Raw genomic sequence first — 20,983 nt, forward strand, 5'->3', positions numbered from 1 at the left:
GCTTTTCTTAGCAGCACAATTTGAGCCAACAACACATTCCCTGTAAACTGCTCCCAGTTCTTCTCCAGAGAGGGGACTCAGAGAAATTCCAAACACAGACCGCTCATCTACAATCCCAACTCAAGCACAGAGCAGGGGTAATGAGGAAAGCATGTTTGAAAGCTCACAGCACCCACCAGGACCCAGTTTATCATAACAAACAGACCTGGTGTTAGGCTCAACTACAGTACCAATAGGCTCAATTATAGTACTCAATTATAGGGACAGTGTAAACGCAGAAATCATCCCACAGAAATCCATAGGACTGACCGTGCATGAAATTAGGATGACACAAATGAACCCTCTCAGAAAACAAAACAACAGCTACAACATAATAAAAACAGAACAAACAAACAAAACCACCAACAACAAAATTTTAAGAGTTCAAACTTCTCCTGTCACAGCATTTGGTTAAGTGAAACTGAAAATGTTTATGGGCCTTGTTTCAAAAAACTAGAAACTGAACCGTCCTTCCTGACACATGGGAAATACCCACTCAAAACAAGATCTGAAGATTTGCAAATAATGACATTAAATCAGAATTCCACTGGCTGTCTTGGCTCTTTTTTCAGAAACCTGATTGTTTTTCTCCAAATGAACAAAAGAACCAATTGCCTCTAGTAGACTTGATTTCTGCTGCCACTGTCTTTGTTTGTCTTCAATGCCCATTAAAAAGAAGTCTTGAATCTCATGCAGCTGTTTTAGAAAAAAAGAGGGAAAAAAGTGAAAGCTTTTCTGATGCAAAAACAAGAAAAGAAAAGAAGGGGGCACAGGGAACAAGGATTAACAGTTACAAAGACACTTAAAGGCTCTTCCTCTCTTTTCAACACAGTAGCCTTTGAGTGTTTGCTCCTCTAGACAAATGCTGTAGTATCGCAGTGGCTAAGAAGGTGAACGTTATAAAGGAGGTCAAGATCCACCATTTTACCATTTTTTTTCTTAAGATTCATGCTTTGACTTTACAAGGATAATGACCAACAACTCATGCAAATCAATTCTGAAGCAGCATCCTTTAGGTTATTGTAATTTAACAGTTCACACACTTAGGTTACATGAGATGGTTACACATCTTAAGGATTTGTGTCTTAAGTCCATGGCTGCAAGCACAGTATCATACAGATAGCTCTCTCCCACATTTGATGATTTATTTCTTCTTGTCAGTTTTATAAAAACAAAAAATGTGACTTACAGTTCTCTGTTGCGTGGAAATACAACTAACTGTGAGAACTGCTAGGCAGCATTTCGATTTTCTGTTTCAGTATGTTTTTATGTGCTTTCATAATGCCAGTATCATACTATATCTAAACTTTAATAAGACTGTTTTGTATGAAATATTTATCTTTTATTTACATCCTCTAAACTAAGGGGATAACTGCTCTCCTGTTTACTGTTCTCCTAAGTGACAGCTCCATGAATGGATGAATCCATATGTAACTCTGCAGCAAGGGCATGCTTGTATGTCTTTGTATACAGCAAGTTCAGAGAATGTTATTTCTGTTTGCCTCCCTCCATGTATGAAAATATTCATGTATCTAACACAAAAATACCAAACAGAGCAAGGCATACTTTCAGCTCCTTGAGGCATGATCAATGTATGACAGTGTTTTAAGTGATGGAAAGCACAGATAACTTGCGTGTTGCTTCTCCCTCAGTGGAAAATGCCTGTGGGCAAAGGGCCCCAGTAGATACCTATTTCTTCTCTTTCAGCATTTATGTTAGTAGTAAAGCAGATTCTGAAAAGGAATTGTCAGTATTTAAACAGTTGGTCTTTGGCTGTTATACCTGCCTGAAGTCTAGCTCATACTGGAGAATGAATACCTGTAGACAAGATTAATGAATGAAATTGCATTCTCCCCAAGATAAATCTTCTCCTCTTGAAGTAGCATGTAGCTTTATATATAGTAGCATGTATATTTTTAAAGATAAGATTTACTTCAGTGTGGAAAGATCATACCCCTGCTGCAAAAATCCAGAACTCTCTGGAAAGGTTGATGAAGTTTCCATTTTGCTACATGCATTTCCTGTGATATACGTGAATAGAGACCCACTGCAGGCTGCTCCATGGAAGTCATTCTCAGGACTTCAGACAATGAAACAATGTGAGCAGATACTAAATGTAATTATTCATTTGCACAGAGCTCACACTTCACAAGGTAGATAAATACAACATTTGGACCTCAAAGGCATAAGAAAATTTCATACAGAACTGTATGTTAAATAGCAAATTTGAAATAAAATACACCAGTGCCTGGAATCCACTGTGAATTCCCTTTTACTATCAACAAATGCTTAAGGAACAGCAGACACACATGCAACCATTCAGCCTATGAAGGATGATGAACTGCCTTGGAAATCATGTCTAATCTGTTCCTGGTGCCTCTCTAGATCTTTTATTCAGCGGTGTGTCCCACTGCAGTCACTAGGAGTTAAAGCGGGGAAATCAGGCAAAGTACTACTACACCAGAAGTGCAAACCAAATGCAGTTTAGCTTCCTGCTTTGATTTCAGGCCAGTTACTTATGATAAAAGCTGTCAGAGCATGTGCAAGACTTCTCCTTTTACACTGCTAAAATGCAATTAACGTTTCAGACAGTGCTGTACCAGTAGAAGTTCACCACAGAAAAAGGGCCTGTCCAAGACTGTCTGAATCAATAAAACTATACCTAGCCTAGCAAAATTCCAAGTATTTTGCTTTAAAAAGTGAACTGAAACCTACACTTCACTTACTATCTGTATCACAGAAGATTTGTAAGTTCTTAAACTTACTTATTCCCCCTCACTGTTTTCTGCTCCTCTGGTCAGACTGAACAAAATCCTTTTGCCAAAGTTCTCTGCCTGTCCTGAGACCACATCCACCAGCTGCACTGAGTCCATCTGCTGACCTGGTATGTCTTGCTAGGGAGTCACTTTCTCACCAGAATCGTTAGCACATCTAGATAAACAAGGCCACACCTGTCCAGAAGTTTTCAGCAGTTGTGCAAAACCATCAAATCAAGACAAAAGGAAAAAATCCTGCTCTTCCACACACATCCCTGAGCTAGCTTCTTCCTCTTCTTCCACACTGTTCCCACTTCATTCTCATCTCCCCAGTCTATTTCTTAGCTCCTTCTGACTAGCAGTCAGAGCAGCAGCAGCAGCCACCCAGTGCTGCCTTTACCATACACACTGGGACAATCAGTTTTTCTAAGGAAATGAGGCGTATGTAATAGTGCTGCTTCTATGTGTACTTTTATGTGCCCTCAGCAACCAGTGAACTTTCTGTCCAGCTTCCAGCAATTTGACAAAGGATGTAGAGAAGTTTTAAAGGTATTAAGTTTCTGTAAGTTTAATGTAAATACGTGAGGAACATTAAAGTGGAGGAGAAAGATGTTAGCATCTATGCAAGTAAAAGGTGTGGTGGAATTGCTCGATCAGAGCAAACCTGCACTAGGATATAGCCTTAACAGTTCAGCTAAAAAAAATAAGCTTCATTTGGCAATTTCACCTTTTCAGCCATAAGAAAATTGAACCACAAGGCATGATACACACTGGCAATCATAGCTTTCTAGATTCACTGCTCTCACCAGTACTTGTTAAGATGTTTAGGGTCAACTGTGGCACCAATCTCAGCAAAAGAAGAATCTGGACTTTTACAAGTTCCTCTTCAAAACAGTTATCTTCATATGCTCAGTGTCTCTGATCACTTCTGCCGTACACAGGCTATTTGTGCTGACCTTAAAGTTTCCCAGGCATTCTCCAAAAGCTCTCTTTCTCTCTGAACACGACAAAAATGCCACATAAGCTGTTCATTTGTAATAAGAAAATAAATTTGCTCTGTGGCTACCTAAAAATATTTTTTGTCATTTTCTTGTTGGTCCATTTCCTAATTGCAACTCACATTAGTTGACGATGAAAGCAAATGGACCCAGAGAAAAATTTGTCTCCTTTACCTGCACTATTTTTTAGGTTACACATTGCTGTTTTTTTCAGACAAAATTACAAATGGGCTTGAAAGCATATTGTGCTCTGTACAATGGACAGAGAGAACATTTTTCAAACGATTCCTCCAGCAGCAGATACAACAGTTTGAAAATATCAGTGTAAACACAGCTTGATGAAGTCTCTGAAGTTTTGCAGACTTACTATGCCACAAAAAAAAATATCAAAACTTACAGCTTTTTCTGACAGAATTCCTGAGTAATTCCTTATGCCTGCTTGCTCGCACAGATGTTTTAAACACTAATTCATTTTTCTGTTCTATGAATCCAAGTTTCTAGAGTTAGCAAAACAAAATTTGAAAATCTATTCTAAGCCTGAATGGGTTGCAGCTGGAAGACGTACTAATTCAACCTGACAAGCATTTTAAAGGCTTGCCGATTCACAAAACCACTTACACGCTACATACCCTGTGCAGCCTGAATTAGCTGTCACGGTTGTTAGGTCCCCGTTAAGATAACATCTGACCCTTCTCCTTAACTTTTGTGATTTAGAAGCATTTATTGTGGGCTGCACTATGGTGGTGCCCTTTAGTGCCATGATAATTAAGATTTTTCTCTGTACTGGCCTAGAAAATCCCTTTTCTCCATGAAGTTCAAACTTTATCATGAAGACTCAGAGCTCAATCAATAAAGAGAATTGTGGCTGTATCAAATTCTGCTCAGCTTTTTATTTGGAACGAGCAAGATAAGAAACTTTCACAAGTTCAGAAGCACAGTGTTACACTAGATATTAAATGTGGTGTTCTATAAATAACACCGGTGATCTCAAGGCACGGATGTCTGATGCTAACACCCCAAGTTTACTCCTAGGGAAAACCCTTGGAGTTTACTGTAGACTTTGTGTCATCCCTATTAAAGTGCTTACTGAGCCCTTATTCTACACTATCATACAGCAATTGCCAACAATACATAGAGAGAGGCACATATCAGGAGCACAAACAGTTAACTTAATTACATCACACACAGCCCTCCTCTCTCCTGGAGAAGCTTCCCATGATCCCCTCCCTGCTCACCAGGCCTGGGCAAAGCCAAAACACATGTGATGGTTTGTTCCTAATTTACATTTACTTACCACATCTGTTACCCACATGTATCTGTCCTACACCACATGACTGCTGTGGCTCTGACAGCTTGAGAGATTTTCTGGCCACTTCGTGGTCCATGCCAGAGACACGAACACGGAATTGGTCCCTGTTGACTGTCTTCCGTAAAGTTCGAATGGTTTTACGAAATCTCTTTTCAGTCTTTTTTCGTGCACAGCGCACATCACATGTTTCTGAAAAGTACCAAGGATGCAATCTGCTATTAGTGACCAGACACAAAAGTCTACCCAATGCAAAATGTCAGTGCCAATCACTGAGAAAGTAATTTCTTTGAACAAGTCTGAAATCCTTAAGGACAACACCATCAGGCTTCAAGAAAATTAATCAGACCAGAAGACTTTAATCCATGGACAGCTTTTTAATCTTAGAAACTTTTCCCATCTCTCAACTTTTTTGGAAGCAGAAAAATTAACTTTCAAAACAGGAGATACTTTTTATTATAATTTTGCATAAATGAAGAAGTGGAAAAAAAAAAAACAGAAAAGAGCAAACTGTAAGAAGCTTCAAATCGCACCTTGGATTATTTTCCAACCAACCTGTTACCTCCTTTTGGTTTGTTTCAAGCTCAAAGTCCACAGTGATAAAAATCTCTCTAGTTGCTGGCAGTCTACTGACGGCTCCATGAACTTTCTTGCCAGAGCTGCATGTTAGGTTTACATAGTGCAATCTCTCCGTTAGTGAATTATGTCTTTCTGTATGAACAAAATTAAAGGAAGCAAAAGCTTGGCCAGCTACGTTATTAGATATTCACTAATATTCAGTGCATATTTTGTCACAAAAACTTCAAGGGGAGCAAGTGATTCACTCCACTTGCCAGTAAACAAATAGTTTGTCCAGTTTCTCAGCTGGTGTATCCTCACGTAGAATCGTGATTCCAGTGCACCTATGGACGTACTGTCAGGTGAAAACTCTACAGCTGCAGTGGTCAGAGGCATGATTTGCTGCTAGGATTAGAACTTGGCTGAAGTGCTCAGCCTGCTTTCCCTGGATTTTGCTAGCTGCCATTGAATTGCTTCAGCACTATCTAAAGCATCTTAAAACCATGATGCTACCTGCACCAGACAGACCATCTGAGGGAAAAAATTCTGCATTCATACAAGCCATGTTAAAAACATGTTAGCTTATAAGGGTGTTTAAACTAAGCCATGGCTGCATCTAAAGGACGTTTGAAGACCATTTGCAGGGTTTCAGTGAGGAAACAATATTTATTTGTAAAAAAAAAAAAAAAAAAAAAAAAAAAAAAGATCCAGAATAAGCTCTGGTTCTGGATCATATACTCTTTAGAGTATCTAGCATAGTTTATCACTGTTACTCTTCTAAGGACAAACAAACTGACATGCTGATTCATAGTATTATTTAGTAACTTTTTTTTTCAAGTATATATATTCCTCATTTTCTGCTGACTTTGTAAATTCTCAGACTATACTTTCTGTCTTAGAACAGACGGAAGAGCTGACCTCACCATCTGGGGCTGCTGAAGTATGAGGAAGAGAACAGAAAAGAGGAATAACCCTTTAGCAACAGAGTCATCATAAGAGGCCCAGAGACATCAGACAGTAAGCAGCAGGGAAGAAATGAATGAACTGAAAGAAGGGTTAGAGAGAGAGAGAAAAAAAATTGAAAAGAACAAAAAGTATGTTTGATTTTACTGACAATTTACTGGCAGTCATACAAAAAAAAAATAAAAAGGAGAAGGACCTTCATAGCAAACTGTTAGGTTGTCACAGGGAAGTCCTTGTCACCTGAAGCAAGTACTACAAAAACCATGGCTGGGAAGGAGTATGATTCATGAGGCTAATAAGGAGAAGAAAGTCTGCAGCTCTCTAAGCTTTATTTATGGTACACTTCACATCAGGAAAGCACTTTATAACCCCTGAGCTATGGCTCTAACCTGCTTACCTGCATTTTTATATTCATACCTGGTATCATCTGTTCCAGACCTTCTTGAAACATCTCAGTCTTTTTCAAACTACATTTTCCTTCATTTAATTTAAAGGTTACGCTTATCTTGATGGCTGAAATATCTTCAGGAAGAAACAATGAAATGTTATGTTAAAAAGGAGTAGAAAAATTGGATTACCCTAATACGACATCATAATGATGTTATCAAAAAAATGTGTATATATAAAGTGAAAAGTGGTCATCACAGAACACCTAAAGAGATGCCAGCTTCCTGCTGCTGTGAAGCTAGTTCACAATTGGAATGGGAACAAAGTGTGATAGATTTCAAATATGGACAGAGATCAAATCCAGATGTGCTTCTGTGTAAAATCAAATAAATGTTGGCTGAAATCAAAAGAGATACTTCACATCAAGAAGATTCAGAAAAGTAGCTTACGTTTATATAAAATAGTACCTTTTATCTCTTTAGCTTCAAATGCTTTCTAAACTCCATTGACCAACAACTCAACATAGAACCTGTAAGTTGCCAACACTGCCCAATTTGGATGTCTAAAATGAGGCATGACACTCCTAGTCTCACTGTTCATCTCACTACTGATCCTTTTCTCTTCCATTATTCTTAAGTTTTAGTCTGGGTGATGCTGATGAAGCAGTACAAGAGGAATTTTCTGCTGTAATCATGAAGAAGAGGAAGGAAAAATAGAGGGAGTAAAATGGAGAGGAAAAATAGAAGGAAAGCCAACAGAACACACTTATTTCAATTACCCAATGAAAGAAATCAGTCAAATCATGCAACAGTAAATCTAATTACCCAGCCAAGTGGATGCATTTGTATTTTGCTGCTTTTTCTTAAGTTGAGATGAGCTGCCACAGGTGAGGGTGTAAGCATCTTGTGTTCCTAACAGACAGACCATACAGACAGTAAAGACATAGGCTTTGTGCACAGACTGAAGACCCCCATAGTTTATAAGACATTCGTTTGATGATCTGCATCACCTTTTTCAATTATGTTATTCATAAAGTACTCCACATTCAAGTTTGTCTTTTTATAAGCAATCTAAAGGGTTCAGGAAGAAAAGAATCATCTGTCTAACAAGCACCAGATGGATCTGCAGGCTGTGTCCTGAGGGGTGGAAGGGCTGTGCAGGCAGAAGCTCAGACCCCATGCAGGGCTGGAATGCCTTCGCGCCATTCAGCAGCAGCTCTCAGGGCCAATTAAGGAATGGCCCAAGGAGCACAGAGAATTCTGCCCTGTCCTCTCCAGCTTCAAAAAGACAGTTGTCATGAGAAGGGAATCTGAGGGTAGAGTGTCTATAAAGGATATGAAAAGGGGGGCTTCCTGGAACACTGACAAGGATATGGTCCTTTATCTATAGTGCAAGAGGAATAGTCTCTGTTGATTGTCTACTTCTTGGGGCTTCCATGAGGGTTACAAGCTTTGCTACTCTTGCACTCTCTATGGAATTAAATGCTCGCAGGTTTTGTTTTGTTTTTGTGGTTTGTTGTTGGGTTTGGGATGTTGTTGTTTGTTTTGATTTTGGTTGTAGGCTGTGGTTTTTTTTGGACTTACCAGAAACTACCTGAACATCCGAAGTGCAGCTTAAGAGGCATCTATCACTCCCACCACTCTTAATACAGTGCAGCAATACCTTGGGTGACACATTAGCAGGCAAAGGCCCCTTTAATTCTAAATAGGATAAAACAAATACTCATGGGAGAAGTAAAACATCTACATATGCAATACTAAGAAAATGTCATGCAGCTTCTTATGTAGATGGTACCAGAGAACACCCATGAAATCAATATGCTCTTTAGACAGAAAAAGAAAGCAAAATCAAACCACTGGAGGATCCCACCATGATCATCAGCAAACTCTCATGCAGGGAAACAAAAGGACATAGATAAAAGCAGAGGAAAGAACATCAAAGTCCCTCAAAGTATCTCCTGTTTTTTGTTTGGTTGGTTGGTTTTGGTTTGTTTTTACCAGTTTAAACTTCAGTACCATCATGTCTGATTAAAAAGTAAAGCAGAATACAGAGAACATTGACTCATACCACTTAACTGGGCAGATCAAGGTTTCAGATTTGACTACAACCATGTGGCCTTCAAACATTTCAGGAGTGGTAACGTATCTGCTAGGCACCTTACCAACACAATCCTTTTTATTCCAGTGCAATTTGTAGTTAGAGTGACACAGGCATTCATAGTCTCCCAGTGTGTTCACACACAGCTGTTGGCAACCACCGTTGTTGATGCTACATTCATTAATGTCTATAGAGGAAAGGTAAAAATAGTTTTTTAAAATAACTTTTACCAAAGTCCTGCATTCTTACTAACACAACTAGATAAATTTGTACAAAAATACCTCTTAGTAGGGTGTAGAAAAGGTCTTTGGAATGCCATCTGGAAACCCACCCTGAAATAGTTTTGTTTTAATCAAAATCCTTCAGTGAGTGTCAAAATCTATCAAACGTTGTGGGAAAGGAGATGTCAGGTATGTCCCTGAATGACATATTAGAAAAAAAATATCTCCAGCCGCAGCAATATGTTAACAAGTTAACGAAAAGACCACCAGATCAAGTCTGCATTGCACTGCAACTAGTTAATTAATATTTCCATTTTGGAATAAAGACAGACAATGTGGACAAGATTCACAGTGGCCAACCCTCCAAAGTGCTCAGATAGATACATCTATCGTAGAACACTGATTCCAAGTGTGCAAATAACACCACTGAATCACCACAATCCCAGTTAGTCAATTTAGCCAATTTCATGGGCCTTGCCCAGCCCAGTAATGGCCAAGAGGTGGAGAAACTACCAACAACACTAACTGCCTTTGGTGCACTGTTGCTTGCTGATGCAGAATACACTTTCCATTGCATTATCCTGAGCTCTGCTGAACAGCAATAAATGGCAGTTCCTTCCCTTACTACTTCCAGGAAGACTTCTCGATCTTTGGCTGATTTTCTGGGCTGAAAGTGTTGTAAACAGTAACACAAAGTCCAGTTGCAGGCCATTCACCAGTGGTGTACCACAGGGGTCAATACTGGGGCCAAGGCTATTTATCCTCTTCATTAAACCTGGATGATGGAACAAGAGTTCACCCTCAGCAAGTCTGCAGCTGACACAAAACTGGGAGGAGTGGCTGATACACCAGATGTTTGTGCCACTATTCAGAGGGACTTCGACAGGCTGGAGAAATAGTGTGACAGGAATTGAATCAACGTCAACAAAGGGAAATGCAAAGTTTGATGTCTCTGCTTCTTGGATCCACCCTGATAGCTGCTTGTCTCCTTCAGCTTTATGACAATTACACATAAACCTACAAAGCTACCACCAACGAATCCCTTAGGAGACTCAGTGAGTCCCAGAAAGTTTGTGCAACTGAAGGTATCCAAGAGGTAATTGGAGTACTTGTCAGTGCTTTCTCCTACCACTTGTTTCCCTCTTGACACAGATAATCATTTGGAGAAAATGCTATGAAATAGATGACAAAACTGAACTGGTTTCAGGGGAAAAACGTTCTACTAGCAGAACTGAGATAGCAGGAGTAGGAACGAGCAACAGAAGAATGATGAAAAAAGAAGGGAACACCTTAAAATTGGTACTACTGCCTAGGATACTACAAAATCAGCTCAAATCCTCACTTTTAACTGACTTTTTGGTAGGATTACGCAGGCAATGGCATCCTATTATCTCCAGTATTTAGTGGCTTCTTCCATATAGCTCAGAAGGTGTACACTCAGTACACCTACCAGCTGTGACAATTGTCAGCAAATGAAGGAGTTACTGTGGTACAAGGATTAGCATCTGAACAGTTTATATGTTACGAAGAGAAAATTAGCACCCAATCTGTCAATATCTTCCTCTCTTTTCTTGAACTGTTTGTGTAGTAAAGTAATAAAACATTTAGGAATATCATTCTTGGCCAATGTAAATTAATGGTACTGCATCAGATAAAGCTCCAATCTAAGTCATATAACAATCTGCAATATGCACAAGGATAACCTGCAAAATTGTAATATTCAAAATCATCCAGAGCACCCTGTTCTTAAAAGTCCTATTCAATTCACTGTTCATTGAAGTCGATGAGACTTTTGCATATGAAAAATAGGTCGAATCATAGCTTTCACGTCTAGGTATAAAATGCATCTGTTCTAATAGTCACAGGTGCTTTCTGAATGCTGGCTGGGAAGGGAAAATAATTTGAGCACAGACAGAAGTGAACTAGGTTAGTTTTCACTTTTGCTGTGTCTCCTTATTACAGTAAAGATTTAAATTTACCTTGAATGCCTTATGTATATACATAGGCACACGTCCTACACAGACACTAACTAGACCTGTGGCAATAGCACTCTATGAGTGTGGCCTGCAGTATTCCTTTATAACTCACCTCCACAGTGTGTGAAGCCATAGAGAGCGTATCCTTTGTTACAAGTACACTCAAAAGTGCCTGGATGATTGATGCACGTGTGGTCACATGTCCGTTCAAAAGAGCATTCATCAATGTCTGCAAGTTTTAAAGGGATGCATTAGTATCTTTCAGCCTGAAAAGGAAGCACTTATGAGATAACGAAGTTGGACAGAGAGATGTGCAGATTTAAGTAAACTAAGCAAATTCTTTTGAAGTAAATAATGCAACACAAGAAATGACAACTTCTAAGAGACCAATTAGTTTGCCAAACAAGCTTTCTCTTGGCAAATATGAAAACTGTTGCTACGTTTTAACAATTATGTTTAAAAGACATTACTCCTCTGCTTTGAAGGAAAAGAAATGCTGGCAGAAACTCTTATTTTGTTAAGAAAAGTTGGCTTATCATTAAAAGCACCTAAAACTTCTGTGACAGTACATTCAGCACGCTATATAGCAATGTTCCCAGATATAAAAAAGTTCCCATCAACATTATTGGCACATAACGTCATACTTCTTTTCATTGAGGTCTTGGGTGCACTTCAAGCTACCACTTTTGAAACAATCTAGGGAAAGTAACAGGAGTGACAAACAAAAGGGAGATGTAAATCTTTAAAATAAACTCATAACCAATTCTATTTTAAAAAAATCCAGAAAATCCTTTAGTTTTATACTAAGTTTGGTATGTCCTACATCTAACCTAAAAAGGACAAGAACATGCCAAAAACACAGGTGATTTTTTTTTTTCTGTTGGTTGGTTTAGTTTTCTGAAATTAATCATTAAATGTCAAATAGTTGTCTAAGAAACAGAATTAGAAACAGAATTACTCATTTGCCCAGCTCACTGATCCACTTTATGTTGTTTCATACTGTAGCTTTGCCAAAGCCACAGACACCATTTTGATCATTACTTTTTAATGTACTTAACCAGCCTAAACAAGGTTGCTCAATCTGTATGTACACACCGTTATACAATAAAGCAAATATGTTCTGTAAATCTCACAGTAGAAATTTATGTCTTCCTAAAAATCAAATGTTTCCATAGTGGTGTAGGGAATAGTTATTCCCATCTATGTCTACAAGCCTCTCACTTCACAGATAAGATGACTTACTTTTTTTCTTTAAATAAAGAACACATAGCATTTAAATGTCCCATTAAGCAAAACATTATTTTGCTGCAATGGTGAAATAGTCTTTAGGATGGATGTAGAAATATTGGCTTCATTTCTCCCTGTAAGTTATTTTAAGATCATTAATAGAAGGGGGAAAAAAAGCATTATCTTCATCAAGAGATTTTTAATATGATGCTATGTGCACTGCTTCCAGATAATATCTCACTATGACACTAAACATACCTCCTACAATAGTATCAAAACAACAGCATTAACTTAACAGCTGCTTCAGAAATTGAAAAACACACACACACACGAAAACGCAAGGCATGGAAATTCTGGAGTCCATTATCACTTCATCATTGTGGTAGATGTCCAAGCCATGCTGATTTGTTCTACTTTTATTGCCTCTCCAGTGCACATACCTTGACAAGATTTCTCATCTGTTAATAATTTGAATCCTTTTCTGCAGCTGCAATCAAAACTGCCAACAGTGTTTTTACAGAAATGATCACAGCCTCCGTTATTAGATTGACATTCGTCAATATCTGTAAAAACAATAATAATTTTAAAAACTTCAGTGAATAAATAGAATATATTCAACATACTTTCACTGACAAAGACAGAAAATAATCATACCCAATTGGCTGGAGAATCCCAGAAACAAAACATAACAAATCTGCTACAAATCTTGAGCAAGTTCAGGTCTAGATCTTAAGAATGACCTGGCCCATTCTATTCCATGATTGTGCTAATTTGCTTTCAGCTACATTTGAGTAAATGTATTCACAAAAGACATTTTCCCTACCTTTTGTTTGGAAACATTTTGACTTAAACATTCTCTAAGAGGCTTTAGCTTTTTAAAAGTCCTCTGAGTTCCCTCTTCCTAAGCCCTGACAAAATCTCAGACAGAATAGACTTCCTGAGCTATCCTATCCTTTTCATGCCAACATTAAAATGAGTTATCTAATATTAATTGACTCAGGCATGGGGATTCCATCATTTTTGCCTAGCAGAACAGTCTGAATATTTAATTATAGGAAAATATGTCCTAATATATTACCTAAACATCCCCTTTCTCCTTGCCAGTACTCTAGTTACCCTTAGAGCTACTTGGACCAGCATAAATAATTCTACTCAGTCTTCTCTGAATTGCATTCTGTTATTTACTTACAAATATCTACAGCACCCAGTTGACTGGGGATAATATAGTCGAATATGGGACTGAATGCTTTTAAGAACCGACAAGCCTACATTTCCCAGTACTGAACTCTACTATACCACAGACCTACTTATATTGCCTCTTCTCAACCCTCAAAAATGAGGCCATCTTGGTGAGGGAATGGCAAGTGGTGAGGAGGGAGGGCAGAGCAGCAGAGACTTCTGCATGTGATACACCGGAATGTTCTCACAAGGAAGCCATGCATCTCCCATGGCTGCACCGCTTCTCAGACCACATTACTCATACCAGCTTCCCTCTGAATACTGTGTTACTTTCATTAGGAGATGAGTACCTTACAGCATGGTGCTACAACACACATGTCCAGGAGTACAAAACTCACCTTTACATGTCTTCCCATCAAACTGGAGCGTGAATCCAACAGGACAGCTGCAGTGAACTCCAGTAGATGTATCCTTACACGTACGATCACAGCCACCATTATTAACTGCACATGTTTCTAGCCAACAATAAATAAAGTTTGCTCAGAGACATTGTAATGGTAAGAAATATCACATGACGATACAAGGTACAGTTCCAAGAACACTCTTCAGCTACTTTTAGCCTGATATATATGAGCAACTGCTAAATACATGCGTTGGCAAAATGGGCCTATGCTCCCTATGCTCTTCTAGGTGTAACCCATCACTGAAGCTAAAACTCTATTTCCAGTTTCAGTTTCAGAATGCGTTTTCTTATACATTGTGGAATAATATTCTGTCCTGAAAAGGGAGTGGGGCATCTCAGGAAGGATTCAGTCCAGAACTACGATGGTTACATTAAAAAAACAATTCTTCAACATAAGAGGTTTGAGCAAACAGCCAAGTTATTTTGGATAAACACTTTTTACCCATGAGCAACCGTCGCTTCACCCTCTTGTCCACATCAGCTCCTGCTGTAGTGTTTCCCTCAGGAATTTCAACAGCAGCCTCTTCCCTCTCTGTAAGGAGCATGAAAAAAGAAATGAGCAAAAGTGCCTTGACCAGAAATCTCATCTGATATTCAGTATATACAGAAATGCAAACAGATACATCATGCACTAAATTATTGGAGACAGTTGGAGCTAACTAGGCAGAAATAAAATTTAAAAGGAAAAAAAAAAAAAAAAAAAGAGAGAAAGAAAGCCATGAAGAACCTCCAGTCAAAGCCACGAGAGTATTTTGCTTTTGTTGCTTCCTTACAACTCCCACTCGTTTCAGTATTCTCAAGATTAATAAAACAGAAAATGCACTACTGATGTGGTGAACAGTAACAAGATGAAAGAACTAATTGAATTGTCATAAACTGCTCTGTTAAGAGCACACTGTCATCATCTATCACCGACTAATGCACGGACAGGCAGTTATGCCTGAGCATTTGATTTCAATCAACAGGCAACAAAGTCTTCCAGAGACTGGAAGACTTTATAGGTCTTAAGTGCTTTCTTCACTGGATAACTGCCTTACAAAAACTGTACTCTAATTGAATTCAGAGTTCTGGTTTTAATGCATGCACAGCTTGGTTACACTCTCTGGCTCATGCTATACAAAAAAAAAGAATCTAAAATGTCCTGGAAAGAAGGAAATCTTTTTTGGTTGGTAACAAGCCTTGTGTTTCAGAGGGACCAGCACTAATTACAGGCTGCAGCAGTATGAGGTAGATACCTATATATGGAAGCATAAGTCACCTGGACCCAACAAACTCACTTGTGTACTAGCAGGTTTCTTAGTTTGGGATTCCTTGGTGTTTTCTAGCTCTGCTATTAATAGGAGTATTAGTCATACACACACAGCAATGTCAAACCACACTCAAGTTAGTCATCAACAGAAAACTACTACTCTGTGTACTGACCCAGACAGGTTTTCCCATCCATATGCATGATGTACTTGGGGTGACACCCACAAATGGGCCCATTATCAGCATCATCACATGTATGTTGACAGCCACCATTTCCATGATTACATGTTACTAGGAAGAAAATATATGTTAGATCTCACAAGCGCTTCTAGCATCTTTGAAAGAAAGTGTCCAATTTTGTCTCCATCTCCCAATACACCTTCCTATCACGCCCCCTTCCTCAGAAATTCTATGGGACTGAAACAATGCACTGCTCTCTTGGGTAGCTGAGCTTACAAATAATGGTACAACTCCTACAGTACAATTTTGTGTTTTTGTTTTTTTTTTTTTAAACAAACAGCAGATCTGTGCAGTAGTGTCCTGCAAAGTCATTGATTCTAGTTTGGCTCAAATGCTCAGAGTCTAGGCATGTCATCCCAGCTTAGTTGTAACATATCATATCCCGTATCACTGCAGACAGAACACTATTTGTTCACTTTTGGAAACCATAAGCATATGCAGAATGTTGCATACAAATGCAGCTCCTCTGGTTCTTGGACAGCTCAAATCCTGGTCGGCATTCACAGGCAACGCCTCCTTTGGGTGTTTCTCTGCAGATGTGGGCACAGCCATGATCTTTATTCATGCAGCTCATGCCTTCTGCAAAACAGGACAAGTGCAACAGCATCAGCATCCTCGGCATCTCTGTGTGCAGGCAAGAGTCAAATCAGATTAGTCCAATATACACACAGCCAACAGCCTGCTACTTCTGGGAAGGCTCCACAGCATTAGAACAAAGTGTATGAGCTTAAAGACTAGAAAGGCAGAAAGTCCAATCCTGCAAACCAGTGGCCCCCAAGGCTTCTCCAGCTATAATCTTTTGTGTGCCCACATTCTTTGATTGCAAGGTCAAAAAGCAACATCCCTAGAACATCCCTAGATTTCTACAGCATCTGCATTCTCATCCCTTGCTCTCATTTTACATCAGCATTTATAAAACCTTTTATAAAAAACACAAGCTGGCTGGTACCTGACAAGATCAAAGCTTAAAGTGACGTTAATTCTTTGCTTATCCACCAGACACTGGAATGTCTAGGATGACACAGAAAAAAAAAATGGCATCCCCATTTCAACTGCTGGTCTACCAAGCAGATTCTCAAAGCCACAACCTACCTCAGCAATGACCAAGTAATGACCACGTAAACATGCAAGTGGTATCTATGGTGTATGTCAGTTCTTTCTTGTCAACTATTTTGTTTTCATGTTTTTCAGATTTCAACTAATCTCTTTCAAAATAACCCCACTGGGAATTATCACGCTGTTCTGTACTTCTGTGCGCCTCCCAGCTGGACAGAACTTGATGCCAGAAACCAAAGGAAAAAGCAAGGTGCCACTAGTGACTTTCTTCCTTTTGGTGCACCTCACAAAAAACATTGCACCATTTCTGTCTCTGACAGTTACAAGCTGTTCACGCACTAGCTCTCGATGACTGCCATAGTGTTTTGTCTGGCCTCTGCAAAAGGTTCAAGTCAATTAAACAGGTAGGAAATGTTCCTAGAACTGTTGTAAAGGCTTTTTCACCTTAACCCCTCGCTCAGCTAAATCAATGCCAGGGCCATTGGCAAGACTGTAACACAATTCGTATGCCCACAACTTAAAACTACGTGTCAGCTGGCTGAGTTATCAGAACACCACTGAGCGTTGCTGAAATCTTCTACGTTGCTACACAGATGAGAGAAAGAAAAAAAGAATACTCTCCTTGGTTATTCTGAGAACACATTTTTGCCATCAAATGCTCTGCCTTGGTGTATTTAGCTTTTATAAGACAACACATTACACCAAAATGTTCTTTTTTCTTGGCAAGAACACTTTGAGAAGACTCAGTGTATACTTCAGCTGCAAGGGCTGATACCCCATTAACCCAGGGGACTTCTACCGACTTGAGCAAATGCACTATCAGAGAAATGAAAAGGGTGAACATGTTGCCAGAAAGGGTCAGCATGAACAATTTCACAGCCTATACATGTATATTTTTAGAATTTATGCAGCACCTTTTGAAGCCTCATACCTAAATGAAACAAGAAACACTATTGGCAGTCAGTGGCAATCAGAGGTCAGCTCCTCACCATTATTCCATTACTCTTCAGTTAGGTTCTTGCTCCAACTTGCACACAACTGTTTTGGCTATCTGAAGCACAAACTGTGGTACCCTTTCTCTGTTAAGAAAGATTTAAGCAGCAACAGAATAGATGCTGCAGAGCCTGGATTATTCTGCTCTATTGGTTTTTCTGCTCCTTTCCCACAGTGAGGGCCCTGTAGAAGTCTAACAAGACAAGGATGCTGCAGATCCTGCAGCACAGAGACACAGCCCAGGGAGCCCACATGAAAGCTGTCATCCATTATTGTGCTGTCAGTCAAGGAATGGGGCAACCCATGAGACCACAAATTAGCCTTATTAACTCGTGTTTTTGTGACTTTTCTGTTCCTAAATATGCAGTATGATTTGGTCTATTAACTCAGCATTGTTAGACAGCATTAAGGGAAACAGCAGCTTAGTTTCTGTTAAAGTTTGCTGTTTGTCTGTGTCTGTTGAGCTACCAAAGGGAAAACCATTCAAGCAGGTACTTTGGTAAAGTTCACTGACATCAGACATATGGTGTAAATGATAAGTTGGGAATTGATCAGTTCTGAACAAGCAGAGTTCAATCAGGTCTTCACAGAAAGCTAAAAATGCACTTTCCAAACGAGGGCACGTTATTAAAATAAGAGTATCCATTGTGTAACAAAGCACATGATCAAACCCACCAAAATCCAATCTTCTCCACAGTAAATGCTGGGACATCATCACCAATTTGGTAAGAACACTAAGGCTCCATTTAGGGCACTTCCAGGCAGACACTCAGTAGGACAGAGTGAGGGTGGGAGGGGAGGCAATTGCAGGAAGAACAACCCAATATTCTCAGAGGCAGTCCCCTAGGAGCCAAGTGGCAAAAAGCATCAGCACAGACAGAACAGGACCTCCCAGGAATGTTTGCGACCATTTGCATGCTTTCTACAGCTCTGCATTAAGGCAGATTTTTCCAAAAAGCTTTCTAGTTATCACTGCTGCTCCACAGAAAGAAAGAATCTTAAAGCTATAGCTAACATGGTCACTTGTGCACAAGCTTTCAGGACCATACAGCGGTTTCAGATGTGGCCTTCAAATCACAGGCCCAATTAACTCCCACTGACTCAGCACAAAAAGTAGATAGCTATGACCCTGTGAAATACCACAGGAAAAAGTGGCAAGATTCGTCATCAATAGCAACAGCAGCTACAAGATGTACTGCAAATTTACTAGTGAAAATTCTACATTTTCATTCCAATTTTCCCCATTCTCTTATATGCTGAAAATGAAACAAGATGTGCAATGCTGCCCTGTCAGCCAGATAACAGCACCCCAAAGTAAATCCGTTCTCCTACATATAGATGAAAAGTAGCTCATTCTAAGCAGACAGTCCAGGAAAGATTACGGTTGTGCACAGACAGAGTTCATGTGATTCAAGCAGAGGCTAGGCAGAACCACCAAGAACCTCAGAGGATCCCTGTGCTCCAGACCTACACAATCTTATCAGATGAAAATCAGCTTTAATTATCAAACTCTCCTCTAATAGCTACCTTACCTTGAGTCCCACATTACCGTCTTGGAATAGGTGACAGGGAACCCAGAAGATCAGAGTAAATAGACTTGGAAGGGCAGGTGAGTCAGAGACTTCCCCGTTACACTAGTCATCTGAAGGAATACAACATCCTCAAGCCTCTGCATTTTTCCAGTTTCAACTCCAGCTCACTCTTTTTGTGTGCATGTAAAGGCCAATATTGCAGACCACTAAGAAGAATGTGCCCTCTTAACTGATCTGAGAGACAGGGAAGGAAATTCTGCCTTATATTATAGATAAGAAATGAAACTGAATAGGTGGGCTAGGCAGCAATGTTTAGATCCATGCTGTGATGCCTTGCGAAAGGACTACTAAGGGATGTACAGAGAGATAAGTACATAAGGCAGAGACCTAGCAATGATCAGAAAAGAGGAGAACAAAGTGAGAGGAAAGAGACAACAATGAGATCTGGCTTAAAACAGACCTGCCCACCCAAGAAAAAAAAAAGTGGGGAATTCCATGCAGTGCTTCTTCACAGTAATGTGGGAAGGGGAGGGAGGTAAACAAACAGAGCGATGACACGAAAAAAATGGCTTTAAAAACACAAACAACACTTCTGTATTTCAGTATCAAGAATTCCAAAGGTACAATTATTAGTAACAGGATATGCTGCTGCTGTTAGTTCAGGAGAGTTTAGCATACTCAAGAAGTAGCAAATGAGAAGAGTTGGAAGCTTTTTTTCCCTTGGCATCAGACAAGACGAGAAGTTAAAACAACTGATCTTCATTCTTGGATTCATCATCCATGCACACAAACACACATCACTGCTGGCAAGGAAACACGAAGGGAAAAACCTTGCCCTGCCATTGCAGCCTGCTGCAGTAGCAAGCTGAGCAATGGCCTGAGAAATCACCATGCATCACCAGATCTCCATGAGACCAAGCACAATACCAGAGAAGCTGAGAATACAGATTCGTAATTCAAACAAAAGATCAATTCAGCTACGTCAGATGACAGCCACCTCAGTGCACTCATCTCGGGATGGCCATATATGTCTACAAATGCTGATCTCTTCAGTATGGGGAATTTTAAAGTGAGATTTGTTTATTCATGCTCAGATTCCTCTTATAGTCATGCCAACGATAAGCCTTAGATTAAAGAAAGCTTTGCAGCCTTAAATACTTCTTAGTAAGATATTCACTGTACAGTTCAATGGACAACTCCCTGATCTGAGTAACCACTTTAAAGTATTCCCCAAGGGCATCCAAAATAATTTTGTTCAACCCAATGTCTAATTAGACATCCAAGGCTCTCAGATCTTTTAAAGGTAGTTTCATAAAGGTTTCACTCAAAACAAAGAACACTATTTGAATACCTTTGGGGCTGACAAACAATAAATCTCTTAGCTGAAACCTAAACATTGTATGGGGAATCTAAAAGGTACCTAGAGGTAATGTAGCTTTTGCCTTGTAACTGAAGTCGGTGGAAACTGTCAGAACTCACGGTCCCTCAGTTTATTGCCATTTCCTGGATCAGGACACAGCTCAGCTGCACAACAGAGCATAAAGTACACTGGGAGTATAGCAGTGCAGCCTTTAAAAAGCAGAACACTGCAGACATACAGGTGGGATCAAAGGGGCAGAAGGGATGCAGACAGTCTTCAAAGTCACTTAGAAGATCCTGACACAGTGCTCCTTTTAAAAGAATTGAGGACTTCAAGATACTTCACAGCCTCAAAAAACTCAAACTAAAAATACTTTTGAATCTG

The 20,983-nt window shown here is 39.5% G+C and overlaps 1 protein-coding gene across 5 annotated transcripts in view; it reads right to left on the reverse strand.

Moving 5' to 3' along the window:
- The window catches only part of SCUBE2 (signal peptide, CUB domain and EGF like domain containing 2), a 41,382-nt gene that overhangs the window by 14,192 nt on the left and 6,207 nt on the right, over window positions 1–20,983 (reverse strand). For 3 of the 5 annotated variants that reach the window (XM_072039371.1, XM_027461435.3, XM_072039372.1), the window contains exons 5-16: window positions 16,112–16,237; window positions 15,593–15,709; window positions 14,613–14,702; window positions 14,106–14,222; window positions 12,969–13,091; window positions 11,414–11,530; window positions 9,169–9,291; window positions 8,591–8,707; window positions 7,832–7,918; window positions 7,038–7,142; window positions 5,655–5,810; window positions 5,088–5,291 (exon numbers count right to left, since the gene is read on the reverse strand). In XM_072039371.1, the coding sequence (XP_071895472.1) occupies window positions 5,088–5,291; window positions 5,655–5,810; window positions 7,038–7,142; window positions 7,832–7,918; window positions 8,591–8,707; window positions 9,169–9,291; window positions 11,414–11,530; window positions 12,969–13,091; window positions 14,106–14,222; window positions 14,613–14,702; window positions 15,593–15,709; window positions 16,112–16,237 (1,482 nt within the window). The remainder of the gene's footprint in view (window positions 1–5,087; window positions 5,292–5,654; window positions 5,811–7,037; window positions 7,143–7,831; window positions 7,919–8,590; window positions 8,708–9,168; window positions 9,292–11,413; window positions 11,531–12,968; window positions 13,092–14,105; window positions 14,223–14,612; window positions 14,703–15,592; window positions 15,710–16,111; window positions 16,238–20,983) is intronic. The other 2 variants (XM_027461436.3, XM_027461438.3) reach the window with 2 other exon arrangements.

The sequence above is a fragment of the Anas platyrhynchos genome, chromosome 5, assembly GCF_047663525.1.
Source record: "Anas platyrhynchos isolate ZD024472 breed Pekin duck chromosome 5, IASCAAS_PekinDuck_T2T, whole genome shotgun sequence".
Lineage (NCBI taxonomy): Eukaryota > Metazoa > Chordata > Aves > Anseriformes > Anatidae > Anas > Anas platyrhynchos.